The sequence below is a fragment of the Chamaea fasciata genome, unplaced genomic scaffold, assembly GCF_029207755.1.
Source record: "Chamaea fasciata isolate MVZ Bird 193981 ecotype frontalis unplaced genomic scaffold, bChaFas1.0.hap1 SCAF_3, whole genome shotgun sequence".
Taxonomy (NCBI): domain Eukaryota; kingdom Metazoa; phylum Chordata; class Aves; order Passeriformes; family Sylviidae; genus Chamaea; species Chamaea fasciata.
Genome location: NW_027094088.1, coordinates 69,417,863 through 69,441,508, shown reverse-complemented (window position 1 = coordinate 69,441,508; position 23,646 = coordinate 69,417,863). Strand labels below are relative to the sequence as shown.

The 23,646-nt window shown below is 35.9% G+C and overlaps 1 protein-coding gene across 4 annotated transcripts in view; it reads left to right on the top strand.

Moving 5' to 3' along the window:
• AFG1L (AFG1 like ATPase) overlaps nt 1–23,646 on the top strand; it is a 66,205-nt gene that overhangs the window by 3,084 nt on the left and 39,475 nt on the right. For 3 of the 4 annotated variants that reach the window (XM_066179453.1, XM_066179452.1, XM_066179451.1), the window contains exons 2-7: nt 2,509–2,732; nt 12,308–12,359; nt 12,930–13,031; nt 14,299–14,429; nt 19,626–19,725; nt 22,653–22,711. In XM_066179453.1, coding sequence (XP_066035550.1) covers nt 2,509–2,732; nt 12,308–12,359; nt 12,930–13,031; nt 14,299–14,429; nt 19,626–19,725; nt 22,653–22,711 — 668 coding nt within the window. The remainder of the gene's footprint in view (nt 1–2,508; nt 2,733–12,307; nt 12,360–12,929; nt 13,032–14,298; nt 14,430–19,625; nt 19,726–22,652; nt 22,712–23,646) is intronic. The other variant, XM_066179454.1, reaches the window with a different exon arrangement.

Here is a 23,646-nt window from a genome sequence, read left to right as displayed (position 1 = left end):
CAGTTTACCGAATATGTCTTAAGACCTTCACTTGAAACAAATTTTTTTTATAATTCTAGACTGGCATTTTTAAAAATAAGTTTTATTTGCCTTGGTGAGATTTTCCCCTCCAATTTCTTTCTTTCTTTTGGGTGTATCACAGTAGGTCTTCACTGCAACTGTGTAAGTGATCCTTGAATGTGTAAGCAGAAAGGCAAAATCAAAGGCCTAATTATATGGTATGAAATAAAGTGAGATTATACTTACATATGTATGTTTTGGGAACAGGAATTTAGGAAAAAAGTTGCACCTTGGTGTCAAATCTACAGAAGCAGGGAACTTCAGGTTAATGTGGTAACATCCAACACTGTCCTGCACCCTGAAGGAACAAACCATTATTGCAAACCAAAACCGCAACACAACAGTGTAAGGTGTCCCTGCCCTTGGCCGGAGTGTTGGATCTAGGTGATACTTCAGCTCCCTTCCAACCCATGCTATTCCGTAACTGTGTGATCTTTTCCCCTTCCCTTCAGAGGCAGGTCAGGTGTTGCTGACCTGTACCTGACTGATTTTCATCAAACTTATTTTTAAAATTCACCCCACATCATTGGAAGTTTTGCAGCTTCTAGGCTATTAATCTATTTCACTCCCTTAATTACAGTTATTAAATTATCTGTATAAATACATTTTCCTTTCATTTTCTCAGTACCCTGTTTTTCTTTGCTACAGGTTTTACTCACATTTTTGCAATATCAGTCTTTGAACTCAACTTTCTTTCTGTGATCTTTTTAGATAGCGATGAGCTAATTACTCCTAATTCAAAGCAGCACCTCAGTTCCTTCAGGAATGAGAGAATTTGGTGCAATTATTGGCTGCAGATATAAACAGTGACTGTCTTTTTATGGAGAAACTGTTACTTGCACTAAGTAAACATAATTTGATCTACTAGTTCAGTTTTATAGTTTTCTAACATTCTGTCTCTCTTATAACTATTTAAAAACTCTTTTTGTGCCTTTTATGGCATTTTTGTGGGATGTGACTCATATTTTAAAAAACAGTCCTTTAAATCTCCATTTAGTCTCCCATTTGGTTCATACTTCTCATAACATATGATGTGAAAATTGAAAAGTGTCTTCCAGGGCAGACTAGACCAGTATTGAATAGAACAGGGTTTTTTTTTCCCCTGTGTATATTTATATTGGAGTACTTGTGTTTCTTTAATTTTAGTTTGTTTTTTCCTCTAATAGTGTTATGATATTGTCTGACTGTCATTTTGTGATCCAGTGTAGTTGTTGGATCTTTTTTTGGAGAGGTACTCTTTAGCTGCTCATTCCCCATCTCCTGAGTTAGTTAATTCCTCTAAATAATGTACTTTGTCCCTGTTGAATTGCATCCTATTTGTATTAGATTATTTGTCCAGTTTGTCAGAATTTACTTGCCTCCTGGAGTGTCTGCAGCCCTCTCCTGATTTTCTGTTATCTGCATTCCCAGTACTTTATTTTGTACTTTATTTTTGTATTTATTTTTACTTTATTTTGCCATATATGGCATGGGTGGAAATTCAGGGTTGCACCAAGATAAGATCCTGAGCCCTTGATGAAACTCTGCTGCAGATATACACCTAGTTTAACTGTAGTAATTATTTATTACATATTCTTTTTCCAGATGTTCTGTACCTGCTTAAAAGTTACTTTCACTTGTAACTTTCTTTCCTACTTTATAGATGGCAATGTTGTGTGACAAAAGTGTTACTGCAATTAACATGCTTTTCCTTTACCCATTAAGAAATCATGTGTTTCTTTATTATATTTCACCTGTTAAATGACACTGGAAGCAAAGAAGATATTTAGCAGCTTTCCAGTGTATACCATTATTTCTGATATTAATGATTTGGCAGGCCTTCTTTGTAATATTGTGCATTCTTTCCTTTCCTAGTTATGTATTGTTTTATGTCTAGCAATTCTGATTTTTTTTTTTTTTTGTCTTGTTTCTGACAGCATTTCTACCTGGGCTTGTCCCTGTCTCTTCTAGGCAGAAGATAATGCCAGCAGATCAGGCTGTGGCATTGCAGGGCTTCACAGCTGCTGCCTTGCTTAGTGTGGTGTTTGAGTCTTTTGGCTTCCTTACAGAACTCCTGGTTTGGGCTCTTGTTTGTTGACTTTTAATTATTTTCTGAAGTTTTACCTAAAGAATTATCTGTAGAAATGCACTTTGGAATTTTTAAATGATTTTACCCCTGTTTGGGGAAAAAAAAGGTCAAAACTTCCCTTGCAACAGCTTTTCCAAATCTTACCAACTCTTTAGCTGGGCTTCTTAGAATGTGTGCTTGTTAATAAAATAAAGGAATGTTAAAATATACTGCCAGAGTAACATTAGAAATTGAGTTAATGAAAAAACGAAGATGTAACCAGTAGTTACATAGGTAAGTCATGTTTATGTATCTTTGAGTAAACTGTTAGGAATATGTGTTGTTTATAAGGAGATGGCTTTAAAAACTTCTCTATTAATTGGCTACTTTTATTTTTACAGCCTACACAGCTCAGGCAGATGAGAAGACAGGCCCTGGTACTCCTACAGATGCTCATGCCAGAGCCTTACTGGTTTGCAGTGGACCTTTAGAACATTATGACTTTCTGATTAAGCAGGAAGAGCTGAAGAATGATGAGCAACAAAGAAGAGTTGTGCAGCGCCTGCAGAAATTGCATGACAGCCTTAAAGGCTACAGCATTGATTCAAAAAATGTTCTTTCAAAGGTGAGGCTTATAATGTTAAAAAAAATCCATTTATATGTGCTTGAAATGCATAAATTTCTGTCAAGAGCACAGATCTTATTTTTGCAAATGCATCTTTCCAGATAGATCATTCTTCATGTTTCAGTCTCTCTTTTTTCTTTTTTGGTTTGTAAAATCCAGTGGCACTCCGGGAGTAACTGAAATAAATACTATTGAAATAATTCTGTAAGAAAATCTGATATGGTTTTAGTTATGTCTACTGCCTGCCTTTTCAGAAATGTCATTTGGCAATAGGAGAGAGGGCCCTAAACCAGGTTTTAATTCTCAAGCACTGGGATTATACTTGTGTGTTTGGATTACATAAACTGAACACTGTTTTGTGTTCTAACAGATATTGCACAAATAATTCCACGTCACAATATGTATCAGACATGACTCTTGAAACAATTCTTCTCCATGTTGCTAGTTTCCAGATGAGGCAAGGAAAGAAGCCCAAGGTATAATCTGCACCCTTGTGTTTTTGGGGGCATCACAGTTTCTTTACAAAGGATTTACAAAAGTTTAGGCATATCCCTGTTACACATTGCCTTAACAATCATAGTGCTATTAACCTGCTGTTGCATCTCTGTAACCTTTCCTTGAAACTCTTGACACAATGTTTTCCAGACTCTTATTGACAGTATTTTCCACGTTTCTTGTTTTCATGCTGTTATTCTCAGATTGCTGCTCTGGCGGCCTTGCACCTGGAAATATTGATAGCACTGTTGTGACACATTCTCATGGGAAGCAACTAGAACTGGTGTGGGATTTCCCTCTTCAGCTTTCCTTGCCTCTTGTTTTGTAGATCTGAGTTTATATCCCAGAAAACCAAATGTAGCTCCCAGCAAAGCAGATCTGACATTTAATTCCGTGCTAAATATTGGGCAGTCATAGATGTGCACAAAAGTTGAATGCCCGGTGAATGTGCTTCATTTGTACCTGATTAACATATTCCAGTCAGCACAGTTGTAAGCCGTGGTCAGAGGAAACAGCAAGAGTGGGGTGTTTGACTAAGTCTGATGATAAAAGTATGGTGCATGGGGAAAAAGCATGGCAAAATATACATTGCTCTCTTATCTGCACTGGAAGGACCTCCCTGTCCCTGGAGGGAGGAGGGAAAATGTCAGTGTTTTCCCCAGTTAGACTCTGAGTGTTTTTCTTTTGATTTCCCTCCTTCTCTTGCACCACTTTTGAGGGTTTGTTTTTTTTTTTTCATCCGAAGTAACATTAACATTTATGGTCAATAAATGTCCTTTGCAGTCCTTGCTAACAAATCCCCATGTCAGCCTTTTTAAGCATTCATTACACAACACTCATCTCATGGGCATAAATCTCAATATGCTCCTCTATTGAACTTGTTCCCTAACCATACCAGCTTGTTCTCTTACCTGGCACAAATACTGTCTTTTGTTTGCAGGGCAAGACTAAATGATGTAGCATGAGATCAAGGGAGCCAAAACCTACAGGGTTCAAGTGCCTTTAAATGGCACACTGTCCTCTGGCCTTCAGGCACCAACTAACAAGTTAACCATTCCAAGGCTCTTGTGATGGGTATTAGCTTTAAGGTGTGAAAAAGTAGAGAACGAGTATTACACCTGTAAATGGGGCTCTTTCAAATAGGCAAGAGTAGCAGGGTGCAGAGCACTGGGACACACTCCTGCCTGTTGGTCTGCATGCAACATCCCCTGAATGCCTTAAACTCGGATGTGTAGCTGGAGATCATGTATTTGCTACTCATGTGCTTGACTGGAAGTGCTGTAAATGTCCTCGTGATGGAAGGAAGCAGACTAGGCACCTAGGAAAGAGCTTTTTATTAAGAAGAAACATGAATGGAAAAGAATTTCATGAAGTAAAAGTCAGGCACTCTGGAAGAAAACTCACAAATACACAAAGCAAAATCCTGAGGCAAGACTGTTCCTAAAGGCCAATAAATGTTTCTTTGAAAGTTCTGTTCTGGAAGCAGTTGACCACATTATCCTTATGGGTCCCCTTCAAATCAGCTTTAAACAGGGTGTTTGGCCATGTGACCCTCTGATATCCCTGCCAATCCAAATCATTCAGTGATTCTAACTCTGATGTGGGAATTGGAATATATTATATATAATATGATATATATAATTGGAATATATTTTTGCCTTCTCTGGCACTTGGATCAGGTCATCACATTACTTACCTTTTTACTTTAGGGATTTCTTTTGCTTTAAATTATTAAAAACATACAACCAGTGTAAAAATTATAAATAGCCTGAAAACCGTATGTTTATTTTAAAACACCTATTCATGTTGTCTGTGGGTGTATGCCTGTGGGTTCATGTTGTCTTGATGGATTTGTGGGCTAACTCCTGAGTCTGAACTAGTCTCCTGATTCAGTTTGTGCAAGTACCAAATGCAAAATAGAAACTTCCTTTTTTCAAAATGCTTATTTCTTATCTTTGGTGTCCAGAGCAGTGTGGCAGCATGCCTGCATGCTAACCTTCTTTGCTTAAGTGTAAGGAGACCAAACTGGATTCTGCTTGTTAAATTATTTCCTTAATTTGAATCTTAAGCTGCTGACCAGTGTCTTGTATCTTGTGAAGATCCTGAATGTGAAAAGTTGTTGGGTTTCAGGTTTTTTTCATCTCTCTCTGTTTCTTTTCAATCTGTGGTGTTGGTCTTAAAATCTTTTAACTTGCCTTTCTCAGAATTGTCTTACTGTACCTGGACTGTAAATAAAGTCATTCAAAAGGGAGCCAATTATCAGGTTTGCTCCTGTTTTTTTAAATTTTTTTTTGGACACAATGCCCAAAAGGCTAGAAATAAATCCTCATAGACTGATGTCTATAGAGCAGGTATTTGTTTATTGCAGCACTGGTGGTAAAATGGGATATCTCCACTTAACTCACCCACCTTTGTCAAGTGCTGTGGTATTTTTCTACAGTAAGTATTGCTTAGTATCACTGTGTCACTGCAACATCAGCACATACACTCTGGAACTAATTTACATGGTGTGATCTCATGGTTATTAGAGAGTTCTTTTGCACTGTGCTTGTGCCTCCCCAATTTGGGGGTCTTTGGAGGTCTTTGATGAAGGCTTCCAAGGTCCTTTGCAGCTGCACTTTTCAAACTGTCTTCAGAGCATGTGCAGTTATGGTGGTCTCTCTTGTCTCAACTGCCTAAATTCTTGCTTTGTGGCTAATTGGCTTTGCACTTGCCAAATTTTCATTAGTACTATACTTATCTATCTCTAAAGCTATCCACCTGGCAGGTTTTTTCTTCTTTTGTCTATTCAGCATTAAACAACTAGTTAACCACATACTAGCCATTACATTGTATAAAAAGTTATTTACATCAGGTTGTATAGGTACAAAAAGCTATGATTCAGGTTAGATAGGTGTCAGGTTATATAGATATATAAAAAGTCATGATTTAGGTTTTATTGATATCAGGTTATTATAGGTATCTTATAACTCAAGTTATATAAGCACCTTGTAACTTTGATCCAAGTTATAGAGGCATCACACATAAATGCCTGACTTTTATTAATTTTCATTTTTTAGGAAAAAAATGTTATGATGAAGGCATTTGCTTTACTGTCAAACCTGAGGATCGGTAGGTTAGAGCCTTTTGATCTTTTCTGGCAAGATGTTTTGGACATTTGGATATTAAGTTCTAAAAGCATTGACCTGGAGAATAATTTTGAGAGCTGACTTGTGTGAACTGGAGTGTCCCAAATCATTGTTAGTTGTTAGAGCAGTTGTCATGGCTCTGTAGATCAAGCATTGTGTGGGTTAGTTATTTACTGATTCTTTGATTGGGAAGTGTGACTAGGGAAGAAGGCTTGTATTGGAGAGAACAAATACCAACCTTATTCTGTTTAGGAAATATAATGCTGCTTTGTCCCTGTGTAACAGAGCTCATTGCAGTAAAGTCAGACTGACACTTTCTTTACTTGAGACAGTCTGACATTTTTTTACTTGAGAATGTGTTTTTCACTACTTCCTTTAAAGCATTCCACTTCTTCATTTAACATAGCTTAAATTTTAAACCAACTTTTATAAATTATTGCTCACTGATGGAACTAATGAGTCAGTGAGAAGCAGCTGAAGAACTACTTGCTAGGGGGGTAAGTGTTGTTGCAGTTTGAGGTTTTTCTTCTAGAGTTGGATATTTCTATGGAAATCTAAAGATTGGTAACCAGGTCGAGCACTACAGTGCTGTGCCATACATCAAAACCCCAGAACAGGAGGAGAGCAGTGACTTCTGCAGAAATCTGTCAAAGTCTGCTACCTGGTGTCATTAAATGAAATCATGACTCAGGGAGAGGAAGTCACAGCAGCTTTGTTCCTCTTCTGCTATCTTTGAGGAAGCAATTTGCCAGTTCAAACAGAGCTTGTTATGAGATAAAATGAAGCCGAACATGATAGCTTAAATTCTAGTGCAGGCCAGGTTTTGCTTCAGCAAAATTGTAATCAACATCTTAATGAAGGTTTCCCCAGAATAATTCACGAATGTGACTAGATAGTTGGTAAAATCATATGCTTAGCATATGTTTGCATCTGTTCAGGAGTTTCCTAAGTCAGCAAAATACTTGGTTTTCTGTTATGGGCTTTCAGTGAAGTGATGCTGCTGCAGACTTGCTTCAGTTAGAGCTAAGCTTTTCACACCAAGAAGAGCTGGTGCTGAGTACTGCTGTCTGGAGTTGGCCTGGATTGAATAGGATTTGTGTAGGTTTATGGGTGGAATTCATTCCTATGGCCACTAGAAGGCTTCTCTAGGAAATACTAATGGTACAGGTAAATCTTGTATTTGTGAATAGCTCCTTGGTATTCTCCTCTCATGGAGGCCAGGTACTTTGTAACTTTGAATACTGTCATGTGTTTGTGATAAAACCATTGGATTTCCTTTCTGGTTTGTACTCAGTGAGTTTTAATAGATGTAAATGAAACAAATTGATGTGTTTTAAATTAATTAAGGAAATATTTTGAAAAATTTAAATACTGCATCAGTTATACTTTGTATTTTGTAGGTTGATTTCTTGCTTTTTCAGGAGGTTTCTAGCAACTTGAATAGCCCACTTTTAGTATGAAATCTCCTGTGTTGAGAAGAAGTTAATCTACTGGCGGCTTAAAAAAAAATAGTGGTACTTGGCATTTCAAGTGTGCTCATTTTTCCTGGCTCTGTCATTGAAGAGAATGTGGTTGAAAGGTTGCAGTAAAGAAAAAGGGGCAGTGGAAGAGGAGCCTCTCTCTACCAGCCTCTTCTGAGGCCTGATATTCCTTATTTTATTGCCTTATTTCTTCTGTGATAGAATTGCAGAGGCCTCTTCCAAAATAGCAGAAACTATTCCAGAAATAGAAACTTCCTACACTTCTGAACCGTTTCAAGAATGATCTGCTTTGGTTTTAGCTTTGTTCTTTTGTCACTTTTTCTCTAAATGGTTTTGTTCACTAAAATATGGTAAAAGTAGGATTAGGGAGCAAATATTTATATCAGATACAACAGAGCCCTTTCAGGTTTTTTCATCCAGAACACTTGTGTTACCTCACAGGCCAAACCTTTCTGAAGTGAGTAGTTTGGGGCACACACACACACACAGACACAGCAGACACCAGCTATTTTCTTCATGGTAATAAAACTCTATTTTGTTATGATGTCGGTTTTTTGGGGCATCAGCTTAGAATGAGTCTCAGGGGAGAAAACAATTGTCTTGCTGCCAACCAAGCAGGCTTCTGTTTTTCAAAATTACTTGTCAAATTTGAACAAGGACTTCAGTCTTCAGCTTGGTGAAAGCGTGGCCTTATGTGTTGAGATATTTTGAGATCCTCTGAATTGAAGTTCAAGGCCATGAGAGTTTGCATAGACGTTGCAGATCTCCAGCTTTTCAAAATAATACCAATTGGGACATCTTAAGAGTTGTTGAGTTGCTGTACTAATGACTTGAAATAAGCTCAATTATAAGTGAGGTCATGTTTTGAAAAGAGGTATGAACAATAGTAAACACCATTCACGACCTTGAAAATGTCTTCAGCTCCAACAGCAGCCAAAAAAGAGGCCTGAAAGAGTAGGAAAAAGAGGCAGTTTTGTTAACATAAAAAAAAAAAAAAATCTACTGTTGGGAGACTTGTCTCTTGAATTTTGCATATTTTAATTAACCATCTTAGTATTGACATGCATTTGCACTTAAAGGTTTTTCCAATCAGGGTGTAAATACTCCCAGGAAATTAGTTGTTTGCTTCTGGTAAGCAGGGGAGAAGGTGGGAGGACCCTGCATGTTACTAAAGATATTCTCCCATTCAAGCTCAAATTTTGTGTATCACTTAATATCTTTGGGTTAGTACCTTGTAAATATTAACTTTAACATCCTTAAATCTTACCATGGTTGCCAAAGAAAACATATTGTCAACAAATTTAATGTTGTTACCCTGACACCCCACATGTACCTCAGGAAAATACAGAAATGAGCAAGGAGAAGTCATTAATTTATTTTGTTTTCTTACATTTCCTATTTTTCTCCCTTTCATGCCTGAAGTAGACTGTCCTTATTTTAGGGTGACTGGAGGATCTTCTGCATTAGCTCTCCCCCCTCCTTCTTGCAGAGTGTATGTTTGCACAGAACCAAGATCAGTCTTCTGCTTTCTTTGCCCCACAAACCATTGACTGCCTGCTTGCTGTGATTTAAATTACATCAAGAACGTTGATGGGATTTTATCTGCAATCCTAGTGGAAGTTTCCCCTTTTCCTAGACAACTTCCAGACTTCAGAAGATACATTAGAATAATTAAAACAGAAAGAAAAAAAAATCCTTTTTATGATCATGCAAAATAGCTTGAGACAGGTAGGATGTCTGAGTTTTCAGTATTAAGAAAAATCCACTGATAAAGTTTTACTTTTTTGAAATAAAATGTATGTTAAAAAAAAACGAAACAAACCAAAACAACCAAAGAGTATAGAAACAAATTCTTCGGGTTATACAATATCTGACAGGAATGAAGAAGTCATTATACTAAAGCTGTCAATAGTGTGATGTTTAGAAGTATATGTAAAATATTTCCTACAAACTTCTTTATTTGCTGAAGGAGGACAAGAGGTTTTCTGACATTTGAATTGTTTTTAGAGATGTTCAGGTTCAGCAAATACGTTTAGATCTGTCACAGTATCCATCTTTTTTAGCAGTCAGATATCGCCCGAAAATTGCTGTCTTCAAAGGGAAACTAATTTCATTTTTAAAGTCAACTTTTATGGAGCCCAAGCCATTATATTTTTTTCCTTTAGTCAAAACAAAAGTTTCTTTTTCTGTAACTTGTTATCTAGAAATAAATATGCTTAAAAAAGACAAATAATAAGATAGATAAACGAAGTCGCAGGGGAACCCCGATAATGAAGGGAAGTCGACAAAGCAAACGCAGCATTCAACCAATATGATCACTTCTACGTTTCTCCTTTATTCGGTGTAAAATGGCAGGTTTTATACACACTATATAGTTTACAATGACAGATACATTTTCATTGGTACATGGCACAGGGAAGAATGCAAACACTTATTGTTTAATAAACTGTTTAAGGTAGCTACTAAGTCCACACCAATTATGATACTTCCTAACTACTATGAAACCCTTTGACCCTTGTTAACACCTTAAGTGAAATTTCTAAATGCGACACACTCCTGGCACTGAATTTCTAACTGTGCCACAACCTCTACAGGCCTCAGTGCCACAGCCTAGAGGCCTCAGCAATATGGCTCAATCTGGATGATTCAACTACAGCTTATCTCCCACAGATAAATGTAATTAATAAAAGCTTTACAGTGAAAATATTGGTATAAAAATGTAGCCGTTATTATTTGTTCTGGTTGTATAACCTTTGCAAAAACAGGTAAAGCTGTACTCTACACATTGATTTGTTTTTCTAACTTTGTGTCACTTCTTGCGAAACTGCAAATCATGTTAATACAGCCTTCCTGTATAATAAATTGAATGTGATAGTCTTTTATATTGTTAATATGATTGTTGGTAATCTAAAACTAAACCCAAAGAAATTTTTTGAAGATGTCTCATTTGGGTTTTTGTCTGTTTCTCCTTTTCTCCTGTAACTTTGAGCATTAGTAGTTTTATTGAGCGCAAGCTCTTAAAAAGTACACACTGAAAAATATTCAACAATTGTCTTACAATGCTTTCAAAGTACAAGCAAGTAGTTGCAGTCTTGTCAATTAATGGAATAGTTTCCAAACATCTGAAACCCTTTCCAGCCATAGATTGATGATACAAATTTTTGATTACCCTATTAATAGAGATCTAAATTAAATCTTAAAGGGGCTCTTGTGTAAGAGCCATGCTTGCATATTTTCTGAATGAGCTGGTACTGTGGACCCAAGATATTACCCTTCTACTTTTTGGTCATGCATTTTCTTTCATATTTAATTAGTGTTTTGTACTGACTCCTCTATTTCTTTAACATGGCACTGTATTTTGAAAAAGTGCTTTAGATTCAAGTTGTTTAGTAATTACCCAGCTCCAAATGAGACCACAGGGTTGCAATTTTAATTTTCCTCTGTGTTAGCTCAGCCCATAGAGCTCTGAAAGTGAAGCACTTTAAAATAAGTGAATAGTCTTCTGCAGTGCGTTTTGTGGATGTCAATTCAGTTTCATGGATTTGATTGAATTTTATTAGATCTCCAGTGTTTTAGAAACTGCTTTTTTTTGAATTATACTTGGAAGTGGCTGTGCACAGTACTGGGGGAAAGGGAGAGAGGGCTATTTCAAATTGAAAGTCTTAGCATTACTGGAAGTTTTCCCATAAAAATATATACTTGAGTAAAATAGATATCTAGGGTCAGAATATATGTCCTGACTAATATAAAGAAATTTAACATTTTTAAGCAGTATTCATTCCAGAAAGTAACTCACTTGAAGAAATGGTTAATAAATATTTTTAGATGTTTATATATTTATACATACACAGACACATGCATGCGTATATAGTTACATATTTTTACTGTGTTTCCATTGATCATAATCCTGTTTAAACCAGAGATGGTTTTGCTTTTAATATTCAAAGCTGAGAGAAGTAGGATGTTCATGGGCTTTGCAGTACTGATTTTCTAAGTCCTAATAGTTTATCTCTTTAGCAGATCTGCTCTAATAGGTATTTAGTGCATATATCTATGAATAGTACAATATTGCTTAACTTTACATCCTTTTTTTCTAGGGCTGTTTGCTCAAATGGCTTAATGAGGGAAGGGGTTTGTTTTGATGATGGTGGATTTGGAAACATTGAATCATTTTATGTGTTCTGATATAAAGGCACATGTGCTAGGGCTGGGGATATTTTCACAATGATCTAAAAAAAACCCCAAAACCCCAAATCCAAAGCTCTGCATGTATGTTTTGCTTCTTATACAGAATTTGCACAATGGTAACATTACTTAGGAATTCTGAGCTAATGATTTAGTCAAAGTTACACTTCATTACCTAGTGCTACTGTTGTGGTTCAGTGTAGCTGCTTTCTTACTTTATCACAGCCATGTGCTTGCTTTTATTTTACCCCATATCTATACTTAATCTTTTTGTCTTGACTTGCAGCTCTTTGCTAAAACCAAACCCCCAAAAGGTCTCTATGTCTATGGAGATGTTGGTAAGTTTCATTTGCATCCAATGGAATTTTTTCTAAATTCATGTCTATTCAAATTCTGAAGTGTCTAAAAGCTTTATGTAGCTTTATTGGTTTAATGGATTTTACAGGATGTAACATAATGATGTTATTTTATATAATTATACTCTGAATGCAGGAAGCTGTTTGATTGGACCACATTACTCTGTGTAGTTGTTTTCAGCGTTACCCACTCACTAATATTTAAGAATTTGGGAAGTAATTGTGGGAGAGAATTCACATGTTCTAATTGCAACAGTGCAGCATGAAAACATACTTGCTTTCCAAATGAAATACTAACATGTTTTATGGATGTATGGGGAGTAATTTGTGCAGCCTTTGGGCCATCTCTGTATTTTAAAACAGAAAAATAAAAATATAGTTGTTCCAAGTTTTTGAACAGAAAATTCCTCACAGCAGTCTAGCGTTGTACTTACTCTGTGGAAAATTATAGTTTCATTAGGGCCGAGCTAACAAACAATCATTACTGTAATCAGTACATACTGCTCTTAAATTAACTACCTGTTGAGTGGTTTTTATTGTTCTTATTTGAAGGCACAGGAAAGACAATGCTGATGGACATGTTCTATTCTCACTTAGAAGTAGAAAGGAAAAAGAGAGTCCATTTCCATGGCTTCATGTTGGATGTACACCAGAGTAAGTGCAGACACAGGTATTGACGAGCATTTTGTAAAATACAGTATCTATTAAAAAGTCTGTCTCATATTCATATTAATCACTGTAATTTTATTTAAATATTTTAGCATAAAGAAAAATAAATTAAGAGAAAAGTTAAAGCATTTTAGCACTGTTTATCAGGCCAGCATAGATATTAATTGCATATTATTTCTCAAGTATCTTTTCTGTAAGAAAAATACACATAAGTCGAGTGTATTGGTTAGAATGAAACCCTTAACTAAATGTTTTCCAGGTACCAATTAGCTTACCTAAAATCTGAAGAAGGCAATGCTAAAACTGAAAATGTAAAGGTTAAACTCAATCTGTATTTTGAATAAGCAATAACTAAATCAAATATAAATGCCAAGGAGAATGGGAACTATTCTGATTGACCAACTTACTAAAACTGTCAGTAATTTAGAGGAAAAAAAGTAATAGAAACAAGTGCATCCGAAGTTTCAGGAAATTTTCTGATCAGCTGAATAAAGGATTTTGTTTTGACAGGGATGCTGTTCTAGATATTTTAAAACTTGCTTCTGTTTCTAGATTCTGTGTCCTTATACTCTCAAATTGTTAACTATTGCTTTATTTTACTAGTGTTGTCACAGCTGCATCTTTCTTGGGAAGCTTTCACTGGTGTAAATAACTCAAGCCACTTTTTAGTGCCCACTTTTCTGTCATTGCTGGGTCACTTGAGATTTTCTGTTTCCATTTCATGTCATTTGTGCTTAATCTTAACAAAGGTAGTGTCCTTCTGCAGGACATTTTTTTTCTGAATCTTTGTTTACAGTCAGATGCAGTACAATCCATGAGAAAGTAAAGTATGGATTTAATAATCTTACATTGTGCCATTATCATCATCTTCACATGTTGAAGTATGTCTGTGTTGCTGTGTCTGCCTTCTTTTTGCTAAATGTATTCTAAGAATACCTTCAGAGCAGGATAAAACTGCAATTTGTATCAGTTTATAGAAGATATAGTATAGGTGCATAGCATTCAAGATGTTTTTGGTATTTGTTTTACATCTTTCTAAACAAAATCTAAAAGAATCACAAAATCTGCGAGCCTTTAACTGTTGTGTGGATGTGGTTGAAAAGTGTTTTACCCTCTTGAAACTGGATTAAGTTGGAAGCTTTCTTATTTTTACAAAACTAGTATAATTTTTATTTGTTAGCTAAATAATTTTGTTCTTCCCATCTTGGAAAAGGAAATAAATATTTTGTTCTTTTCTGTTTTATCATCTAAGGAATCCATCGCCTTAAGCAGAACTTACCGAAGAGAACAGCAGGATTTATGGCAAAATCGTATGACCCAATTGCACCTGTGGCAGAGGAAATAAGCAAAGAGGCGGCTCTCCTGTGTTTTGATGAGTTTCAGGTAAGAACTCTCAGATTACTCCTTCACTTCAAGGGAAACTTCATAAAATTACTTTTGATCTTAAAATATGATAGTTGTTACTGCTAATATAGTATTTGAATCACAGGCTAGTAGTGACCTGTAGAAGTTAAAGACTAGAAGTCAATTTACAGTTTTGAAGATGGTGGGGTTTGTTTTTTTTTTCCACGGTAGACAAGATGCAAGTTAGCAGCATAAGTCCCCTTACAGTGCTTTTGTTTACCAGTCTGGTCACTGATCATACAAGGAGGTGGTATTACAGTTTGTCTAAAGGCTCATGAATACTTCAGGGCAGGGACCATCAGCCTGTACTGAGTCTGTACAGTGCCGCCTGATGCTTGCTTGCGATTGATCTTTGCTTTTGTAGTTCATATAATGCAACAAACACTCTGAATGTGATTAAGGATTTTAAGAAACGTCTACTGAATTAAACGTGAAAATTAAAAGTAAGTGTATAAAATGGTCTTTGCCCAAGCTAACTTGATTATTTCATTTGTTTTACACAGCTTGTGAATATTAAGGGCATGTCACAAACTTAAATGTAAAATTCTCTATAAAAATGTTAAATAAAAATCTAGAGGTATTTGGCAGCTTTAACCAGCTGAGAAATTTTTTTTTCAGTTCAGAGAGAAAATGAAGAGCAAGATAAGAACATATCTATGTTAGTTCTCAAATCACCAACAGTAAAATAATCTATTAACTGTAAATTGTCTGTTAAATTAATACATTTCTGAAATGGATGGAGTAATTTATATCTCCTTGCTATTGTTTTGCAAACCTGCACCCTTGAGGAAATAACTGTTCTATAGTCGGCTCCCATGAAGGGAATTTTGATCAAGTAACAGTTGTTCTTGTTTTAAGTTCCTCTTGCATTTTTCAAGCAGAGGTGATCCTTTAACCTGTGGTTTCAGAATGTGTGGGGTCATTGCAATTGCTGCTGTTTGATCATTTAATTTGTGCTCTGTCCAATAAATATGGTTATGCTGGACTTCCAAAACCTGAGCATAAAATCTAAATACAGAGACAATTAATCTAAATACAGAGACAACTGTACTTGCACTATGAAGAAGTGGGAAGGTTTGGAGAAGGAAGTGTTAACTGTCACAGCATTAAATGCTCAAACGGTAGAAAATGGCTGTACCAGGTATTAGTGTAAATACCTGCTTTTCTGTATGCTCGCTGCTTTCTTGTTGCAGTATTGAGATGTTTACAGACTGTCTGTCATGTTTCCACATTTTAAAGGGAGACACTCTGGTATTTTTTGTTCCCAAGTTGATTGCCTGCTCCCCCTGCTGACTTGCTTGAGGTACACCAATGACTTCAATTGTAAAAAGCACCTCTTCTGTTGAACTGTCGCAGTTGGGAAATTAATACAAGAACTATACTTTAAAATGTGTTTCCAAGACTTTTAATTAATAAGGGGATTTTAAAAGTCTACTTGGTTTGGGTATACTGATTTTCTAAATTCACAGATTTCTGTATGACTGGATTTCTTGCCTGATTTTCTGTAACACGGAACTCTACACAGGTTTTGCCTGTTCAAGAGGAATTCCAGCTTTCTGAAATTTTGCAGAAGGCACTGAATTTGGGATAAGAAACCCTCTGCTTAAATAATCCTAAAGTAGTGCAGTGACTGGAGGAGGAGCTCACATGGTGACACAAATAACATTATTAATAAGGAGCCATATTTAATTTGGGACATTTGCAGCTCATTTCTGCAGTGGAAATCCATGGCTTTATTTCCCTGCAGTCTGATTTACTCATATTTGAAGAACTGCTAGATTAAAATGAAACTGGAAAAAGCTGCAGGCTTAGAACATACGCTGCTCTGACTTGTGGACAAAGCAAGTCTCTGTTTTGACAGATGAAAAGTGAGGTTGTTTTGGCAAAATAATTGTGTGTGGAGGCAACATCAGAAAACTGTTGAGATTTGCTTTAAACACGTCAAGTTGCTTTCAGATGCCTGCTGAACAATAAAGGAGAATAAGTTGAAATTATTTATTTATTTAAGAACAGAAACATGGATGAGAGATATTTTAAACAGGGACGGCAGAACATGTTGTTAATGCCCATTTTGCAGAGGAAACCAAATGCAGAACTTCAGAAGACAAAAGCGTTGCTGAGCTTGCCTTTTCCTCATTGACAATGGGCTGAAGCAAAACAAAAGTATTTTGAAGTGAATCTTCCTGCAGAGCCCAGAGAACTATTAAACAAGTGGAGAATTGACTAACTGATCTAGAAAAATATTTCAATACTTCTTTTAAAAGTAATTTCCTGTGTTCCAAAGTATTGTTGTATTAAAAAAAAATATTTTAATGTTTCTTTGTGCAAATACTGTGTGATGGCCAGGACCTCAGTGATGGCACTCTGCTTCTGTGTTTGTCCATTTTGAAGCAGGATTTTGTCAGCAGTTGCCTGAGCTCCAGGCTGTCAGGTTATTAAAGCATTGCTATATCTTACTGATCTTTGTCATACAAGTTTACTAGAAATATTAAAGTCTTTTTTTAGTCACAAAGAATCTTCTTAAGCCTTTCTAAAAACGTCTTCATTTTGAAGAAAAACCCTGAAATTAAGCCATTTGTAATTATGATATTTCAGAACACAGGGGTGGCTAGCAGTGACCAAATAACTATACACAGGTAATTAGAAGCTCTTAATTTTGGCACGGGACTGTAACTTATGTTAGTATTGATAATGAAACCAGAGTCCGTCCTTCTTGGGAAGCTGAGCCATCATGCAGAGTTAGTCTTGAGGTACCAATGGTACCATTTGGACTACAAAAGTGAAATAACAATTTTAGGGAGTTTTTACTAACCTGCATTCTATTAAAAGCCTCTAATAAAAATTAGGCTCTTATTTTTGTGCTAATACTAATTGCTGATAATACATGCTTATGTTTGTCATTCATTACGTGGAACTGTACCAATCAGTGGGTGACTGAGTCTCAGGCACTTACACATGTAAATTAACTATTAGTCTAGTGTCTTTCCTATTTTTTTCTTTCTTCTCTTAAATGCTAATGAAATTTCTCCCTTCTCTCCCCTAGCAGGCTCTCCTTATTGGTAATTGGTAGACTTTGCTTTTATTATCAGTTGCAACAAACGCTGGATACAGTAAAAAACATGAGAAGTTACAATCCTTTAGTTACTGTCTTCTACCTGCTTTACCTTGTAGAAATTTTTTCTTTCCTAAAGTGTATTAGATAAAAAGAGCTCATATTTGGATCCTGGTCCTCAAAATGGCTCTCGCATTTTTTTGTCAGAACTTTCAAGAGGGTTTTTTGTGTTATTGTTGTTTTGCTTTGTGTTTTTCTTTTTTTTTGTAATGGAGCTCAGAATTCTGCATCAAATAACAGTTCTCATTAATAAGAGAATATTTTTGTTTTGTTTTATGTGAGCATTAATACTCTTTCATTCCCTGTTTGCTAAAGGTAGCATGCTTTGTAGTACTATTAAACAAAAAGGCTTGTAACCAAATTACTTCTATAATAGAATTTTAAAACTTGGTTTTTAAGTGTGCTTTGTGGTACAAGAAACTCAGTTACCCCTAAGATGCACTTCTGTAGTGATTCCTTGTGAGTCCTGTTTTTTTAGCAATGGGAGAAGTTCCTAAATTTTACTATCCAGAAGAAATAAATTATTGATAAGTGGAACATAAGCAAGTATATTAAATATATGGTACAATAGTGAATTACTATTCTTTTTGATATCAGATTTTAGGGAGCAGAGATATGCAAATCTGAGGTGTATGTTACAGATTGTGTAAAAGTTTGTTTTTTAAAAAGGAAAAAATCCCTATTAAGGCATTCCTAGAACAAAATGGAAAAAAATCTTTGGAAGAAGGAAACTAGTGTTTATATATCGTTCATTCAGAACATTATTGCTTCAAAATAGCTGCCAGAAATGTAATCTGAGGTTTTTACCCAAGTCTATAGTGTAGAATTCCCTTTTTTCTTTTCTTCTACCCAGAAAAGTCATTTAGCAGTGGGAGAACGATGGGGGATGGAGGAGTGTGGTGTAGAAGAAAACTTTATGCTGGGTAAAATCTTTCACATATGTGTTGCCATCACAGCATAGTCATCTAAGGTGATGAAAGCACAGTAATCTGTCAATCTCTTGTGTCACAGGAATGTATAACTCCCAGCATGCCACCAGTGGTTTATTTCCTTAGAACTGGGATCTGTTTTGGCAAGCCAAAATGCAACAAGTGTCTTTATAATAACCACAAGGACTGCAGGAAATTCAAGTGTAATGATTGTAAAGGTGGTTTATGTATTAAGATGGTGAACTCCTGTAAAATATGAATTGCTTTTTTTTCAGAAAAAATTTACTCTTTTTTTATAGCATTGTTCCTGTATCCTTTTATTTTTTGGTACTAGAAAGCAAATTTGTTAAGCTAAAATTAAGATACTTAAAGAAATTTTACTTAATGGCTTATCTTGTAGGCGTTTTTTCTTCCTCACCCCTCCCCAGTATCACTTGTCCTACCCATTTTATTTTTTCATTTGTGTTTTGTGCCTGAAGGTTAGAAGAGGCTGACTGTGCTGGAAGTGACTGCCTGCCTTTTGATTATTCATGGACAGTAATAGAAGGCACTTAAAAAGAACAATGAAATTGCTTATTTTTGTGATGGGCCATCTGTTGAATTGTTTTTTGCAACAATCACACAATAGTATCTATGTCATATCATTCTATTTTCAACAGCAGCTGATTATGTATAGTTGGCTACTTGTCTTTATTTCTGAAGTCCCATGACCATTTTAAATTCACCTCTGCAAACCTTTGCCTCAAAGGTAATAGAAATGTAAAACAGCCGGTGTGTATCTCGTTTTATCTTCTGGGTTTTTTTCGTGTTGTTCCTAATTAAGTAGGCTCTTAAATGTTTAGATCTGTTTTCTGTGTCTCCCACCTGTAGTTTTATAATAGAAGTTAACATGGAATCATTTAGCAATTGGTAAAGAAATGGTGGAGTTCCACAATAAAGAGTGGGCAAGTTTTGAAAGACTGTGGTACATTCACTGCTTATTAATTATCCCTTTTATTTTTTTCTCACCAAGCAATAATTAGAATCTTTTTCCATGGCTTTCACTAACAAGCATTTTCCTAGCTACAAAGCCACTTGCAGATCTATTGCAGCAGAAGCTGAAAGCAAGATAAAACAAATGTGTTGTCTTCTCAGGTCACTGACATTGCTGATGCCATGATTCTGAAGCAGCTTTTTGAAAATCTCTTCCAAAATGGGGTTGTCGTTGTGGCAACATCCAACAGGCCACCAGAAGGTAAAAACAAACATTCTACCAGTATTACCCAAATCCAATGAATCTCAGTATCTGACAAAACAATTGTATTTATATCATACAGTATTTAATACTAATGAACTCTCTAGACTGTAGGAATCAGAGGTAGTCTGGCTTGTCCCCTGCCATTTCTTTTCTTAAAGAGGAAAGGTTTTTCAGTTAATCTCACGCCTCCTAGAGTGTTCCTTCTTCCACCACTCTCAAAGCCTTCTGTATTTCCTGATGTTCTCTATTCTATCCAAACCAGTCAGAGGATGTTTGGGCACAGGGCACTTGAGGAGGGGTAAAATATTGCCCGTTTTGACTGTGTTTAAGGATAGAAAAAGATCAGCTCCTGCAAAAGAAGGGAAATGAGATCACATTCCTTCCCGGTTTCTAACTCAGAAATCTGCAGATGTGGTCCGCCAGCTTGAAGGAGAGCCACTTACCAGGATGCCATTCTTGCATTCTTACAAGCTGGTTTGAGGGAATTAAGTGGAGAGTTGTTTCCATTTCTGTGTCTTTTTTTACAGTGACTAGTCACTTCTAGTGACTAGCTAAGTAGATCCTCCTACGAAGTCGCCAAATTTGTGTGGGTTTTAACCGTGCCGTAACTGTAAGTTTTTGTAGAGGAGAAAAATGTTTATATTATATAGCATTTGCAGTTAGCATAATGCATAAACTTTTATGATACTTCAGATTGATCAATTTCAAATACTGAAGAGTTACCTTAATTTTTAACTGTAACAGCATTTGTTTTCCTACCCAAATTAATTGAGTAAAAGACAGTTACTAATGATGGACAATTTTACAGTGAACTTTATCTTAGCAAAAGATAAAAAAACCCCCACAACCAGAAAAACCCACCCAAATGTTTTTATTAAGGGAGAAAAATTATTTCCCATTGGCTTATTTTCCTTTTTTGCACAAACAAAATTGTAACTACCGTAGTTGCGTTGACTACAGATAGACTGAATGTTGGTGCTTCACTCACTTGAGAGGTTTTTTGAAGCACTGCTCTTTAAAATTCAGGAGAATTTTTTATCATGACTTCAGGACTGTGGCCAATGATTTAAATCAAGATGTCATTTTGTGGCCTTTATTGTTGTATGGGTGTTTTTCATATATATTATGTCACTGTATCAACCTGAAATACATCCACCTGTATTAAGTACCCTAGAGAATGTCAAGAACAGCATTTCCAGAGCTGAGCTGTGTTACAGTCCAGGTGTTGGCTGATGCCTCTCTCTTCTTCGGTCACTATTTGTGGATGCTCATGGTCTGTCTGATATCCCCCTGCAGGAAAGGGAGTTAGATTAGTGTAATATGCCACACCAAGGTTTAAGACTGAATGGAGAGATTTGTTTCTTGTGAATACAAAGGGGAAAAGTGGCTTTTTCATTAGAGAGCAGATGTGCCCAGCTGCTGACCATTGGTAATACATGTAACTGTGTTGAATTCCTGCCCCAGGGGAATGTCAGGGGAAATCCTGGGATTGTATTTGTGGAGTCCTGGCTTCATTTCTCCGCCAAAATTACTTTTTATTTTTCTAATCCTCATGAAACAGACATGATACAAAGCTTACAGCCCTATTTGCCAGAAGAACTAATGGGAGTAGCTGTCTTACACTACTGTTACATGTTCACTAATTTTTGCATGTAAATACACAATTGATTGCAATATATTTAAACAAATGTATGTCCATCCTGATTTGCTGAGTTGGGAATGAGCATGGGACATGGCTTCCTAGAACTTTGTTAGTAATTAGGGTAAGGGAATTGCCTTTTCTGATAATTTTTTCTGAATGTTTCCATGTACATATCCAATTTTGTGAAAACCATTCTGTAGGGGCCCTGTTGGAGTCTCATGGATGCAGCATCTTCTGTCCATCATGAGGTGTTGGGAAATCATAAAAGCTTTAGTGTAGCTGTAGCCTTCAGGCCTTATGGGGAATATAAAGGATAATCATAACCTGGCACATGCTATGTGTGGAATTTTGGTGATATCTCTGCCGGCTGTTGGTATTCTCCTGTTCATTCCTTCTGTCAGTTATAGGTGCTAAGCTGACTTTTTGTAAGGCTTCCAAATATTAATGAAACAGAGCAGATCATCATACAGTTTTAAGTGATTGTGTTTTCAAAGAAGTAATTCTGTTATGAACTTCTTGGGCAGTTGGATAATTTCCAGAGAAGAAAAGTTTATATTGTATAAATATATAGAGATAACTAAGATGAAAAATGCTGCTTTTCAGTTTTTGTTAATTTATATTTTGTTTGATGATGCAGATCTGCATTTTGTTATGTAACATCCTAGTTTTTTTCTTTATTCAGTTGTGTTTTTAGCAACTTGGCTTAAGTTTACATTTTGATTTAATTTTCAGTTTTTTGGCCTTAGGGGCGATGCTTTTTCTTGCTTTTGAAGAGGGGATGTACGTGGCAGAATTGCTAAAAGATAAAATGTATCACAGTACATCAAACAAGAATGATGCTAACTTAGTAAAGACAGATTGTGTATTTTTAGTTTATGTGGGGTTTTTGTCCACTGCCAGATACTTGGGTTTAGCAGTTGCATAGTTTGGCCTTACAATCTATACCAGTGTATACCCAGCATTACAAATATTTTTTATACCCTTACTTTAAAACAGATGCTGCTCTAATTTCTTTTGCTAGAATTAGTTACATGTCATTAGAGATCTAAGTCATTTTTTTGCTCCCTGACATTTTCAGACTTCCTCAGGATGTCCTTTTCTTCCTTAGGATTGTATTGAATTTTCATACAGTAAAAGAAGAGAAATGGATTTTTGCTCTCTTTTTCTGCCTTTTGTTCCTCCTACTGCCTCTAGCAACACTGAGTTTTATTTGCTGGACTAGAAGACAAGCCGATGTTATTAAGACTAAGTAGCAAAGTGGTACTGATTTCCTTTCTTTCAGATCTCTATAAAAATGGTCTTCAGAGGGCTAATTTTGTACCATTCATTGCTGTGCTGAAGGTAAGGAGAGCCACTTGTTCAATGCTTTTCAGTTTTGCCTGCTTATTAATGAATTTGTAGAGGATTGCTTTCATGCAAGTTTCCAGGATGTATATATCTGCTTTAACTATTTAGAGCAAAACTAATTGAAGGCAAAGCAAGAAGGGACATTTTTCTTCTGGAATTAACATGTTTTTAAGGCTGGACTTTTTTAGCATGACAAAGAGTTACCTTTTTGACTAAGGCAGCAGAAAGTGTTTGTTTGGGTAAGGCTTGCTGGTGCATGTGTGCTGTGTAACATAGTGTCCCTCTAATTTATACTGTGTTGTACTTGTGGGCATCTTACATTTATAATCCTGGAACAGCTTCCTGTTACTTTGATGCAAGGAAAGTAGGGTTTGTTCTGTACCCCTCAATTATCTTGTTTCTGGGTCTTTCTTGTGTGTAAGTATTTTTTTTTTTTTCAATGGCTGTTTGTGAGGCTTCACATAATGTTCAACAAGCAGCGCCTCTGAAGCAAGTTTCCCTCGGTCTGCATGTTGTGTTCTGGGAGGTAAAAAACTATAATAACTTAATTTAAATTAAAAAATGGAGGATCCTTCCTCTGTGAGTAACACAATTGGTGCTTATTTTGCTGTTAAAAAGAACCTAAGTTGAAATGACACTTTTAAGTTCTGGACAAGTTGCAGATTTTTTTATTCACAAACTACAGTTGTATAGTTATGTTACTGAGGACTAACATACAGCTCTTGTATCCTGCTCTGCCTGGATTGACATGACATGTGAAATTTAAATAACAGCATTTCTGTACCTCACAGAAGTATTGCTAGAATAAAAACATAAATAATGTTAACTATATTGGTATCTGGGATAAAAGAATTGTAAGGTAGAATTTAGGTAGGTTTTTCATTGTAATAGGAAATTTGGAATTGCTGAATTGATGCATTGACTGGATG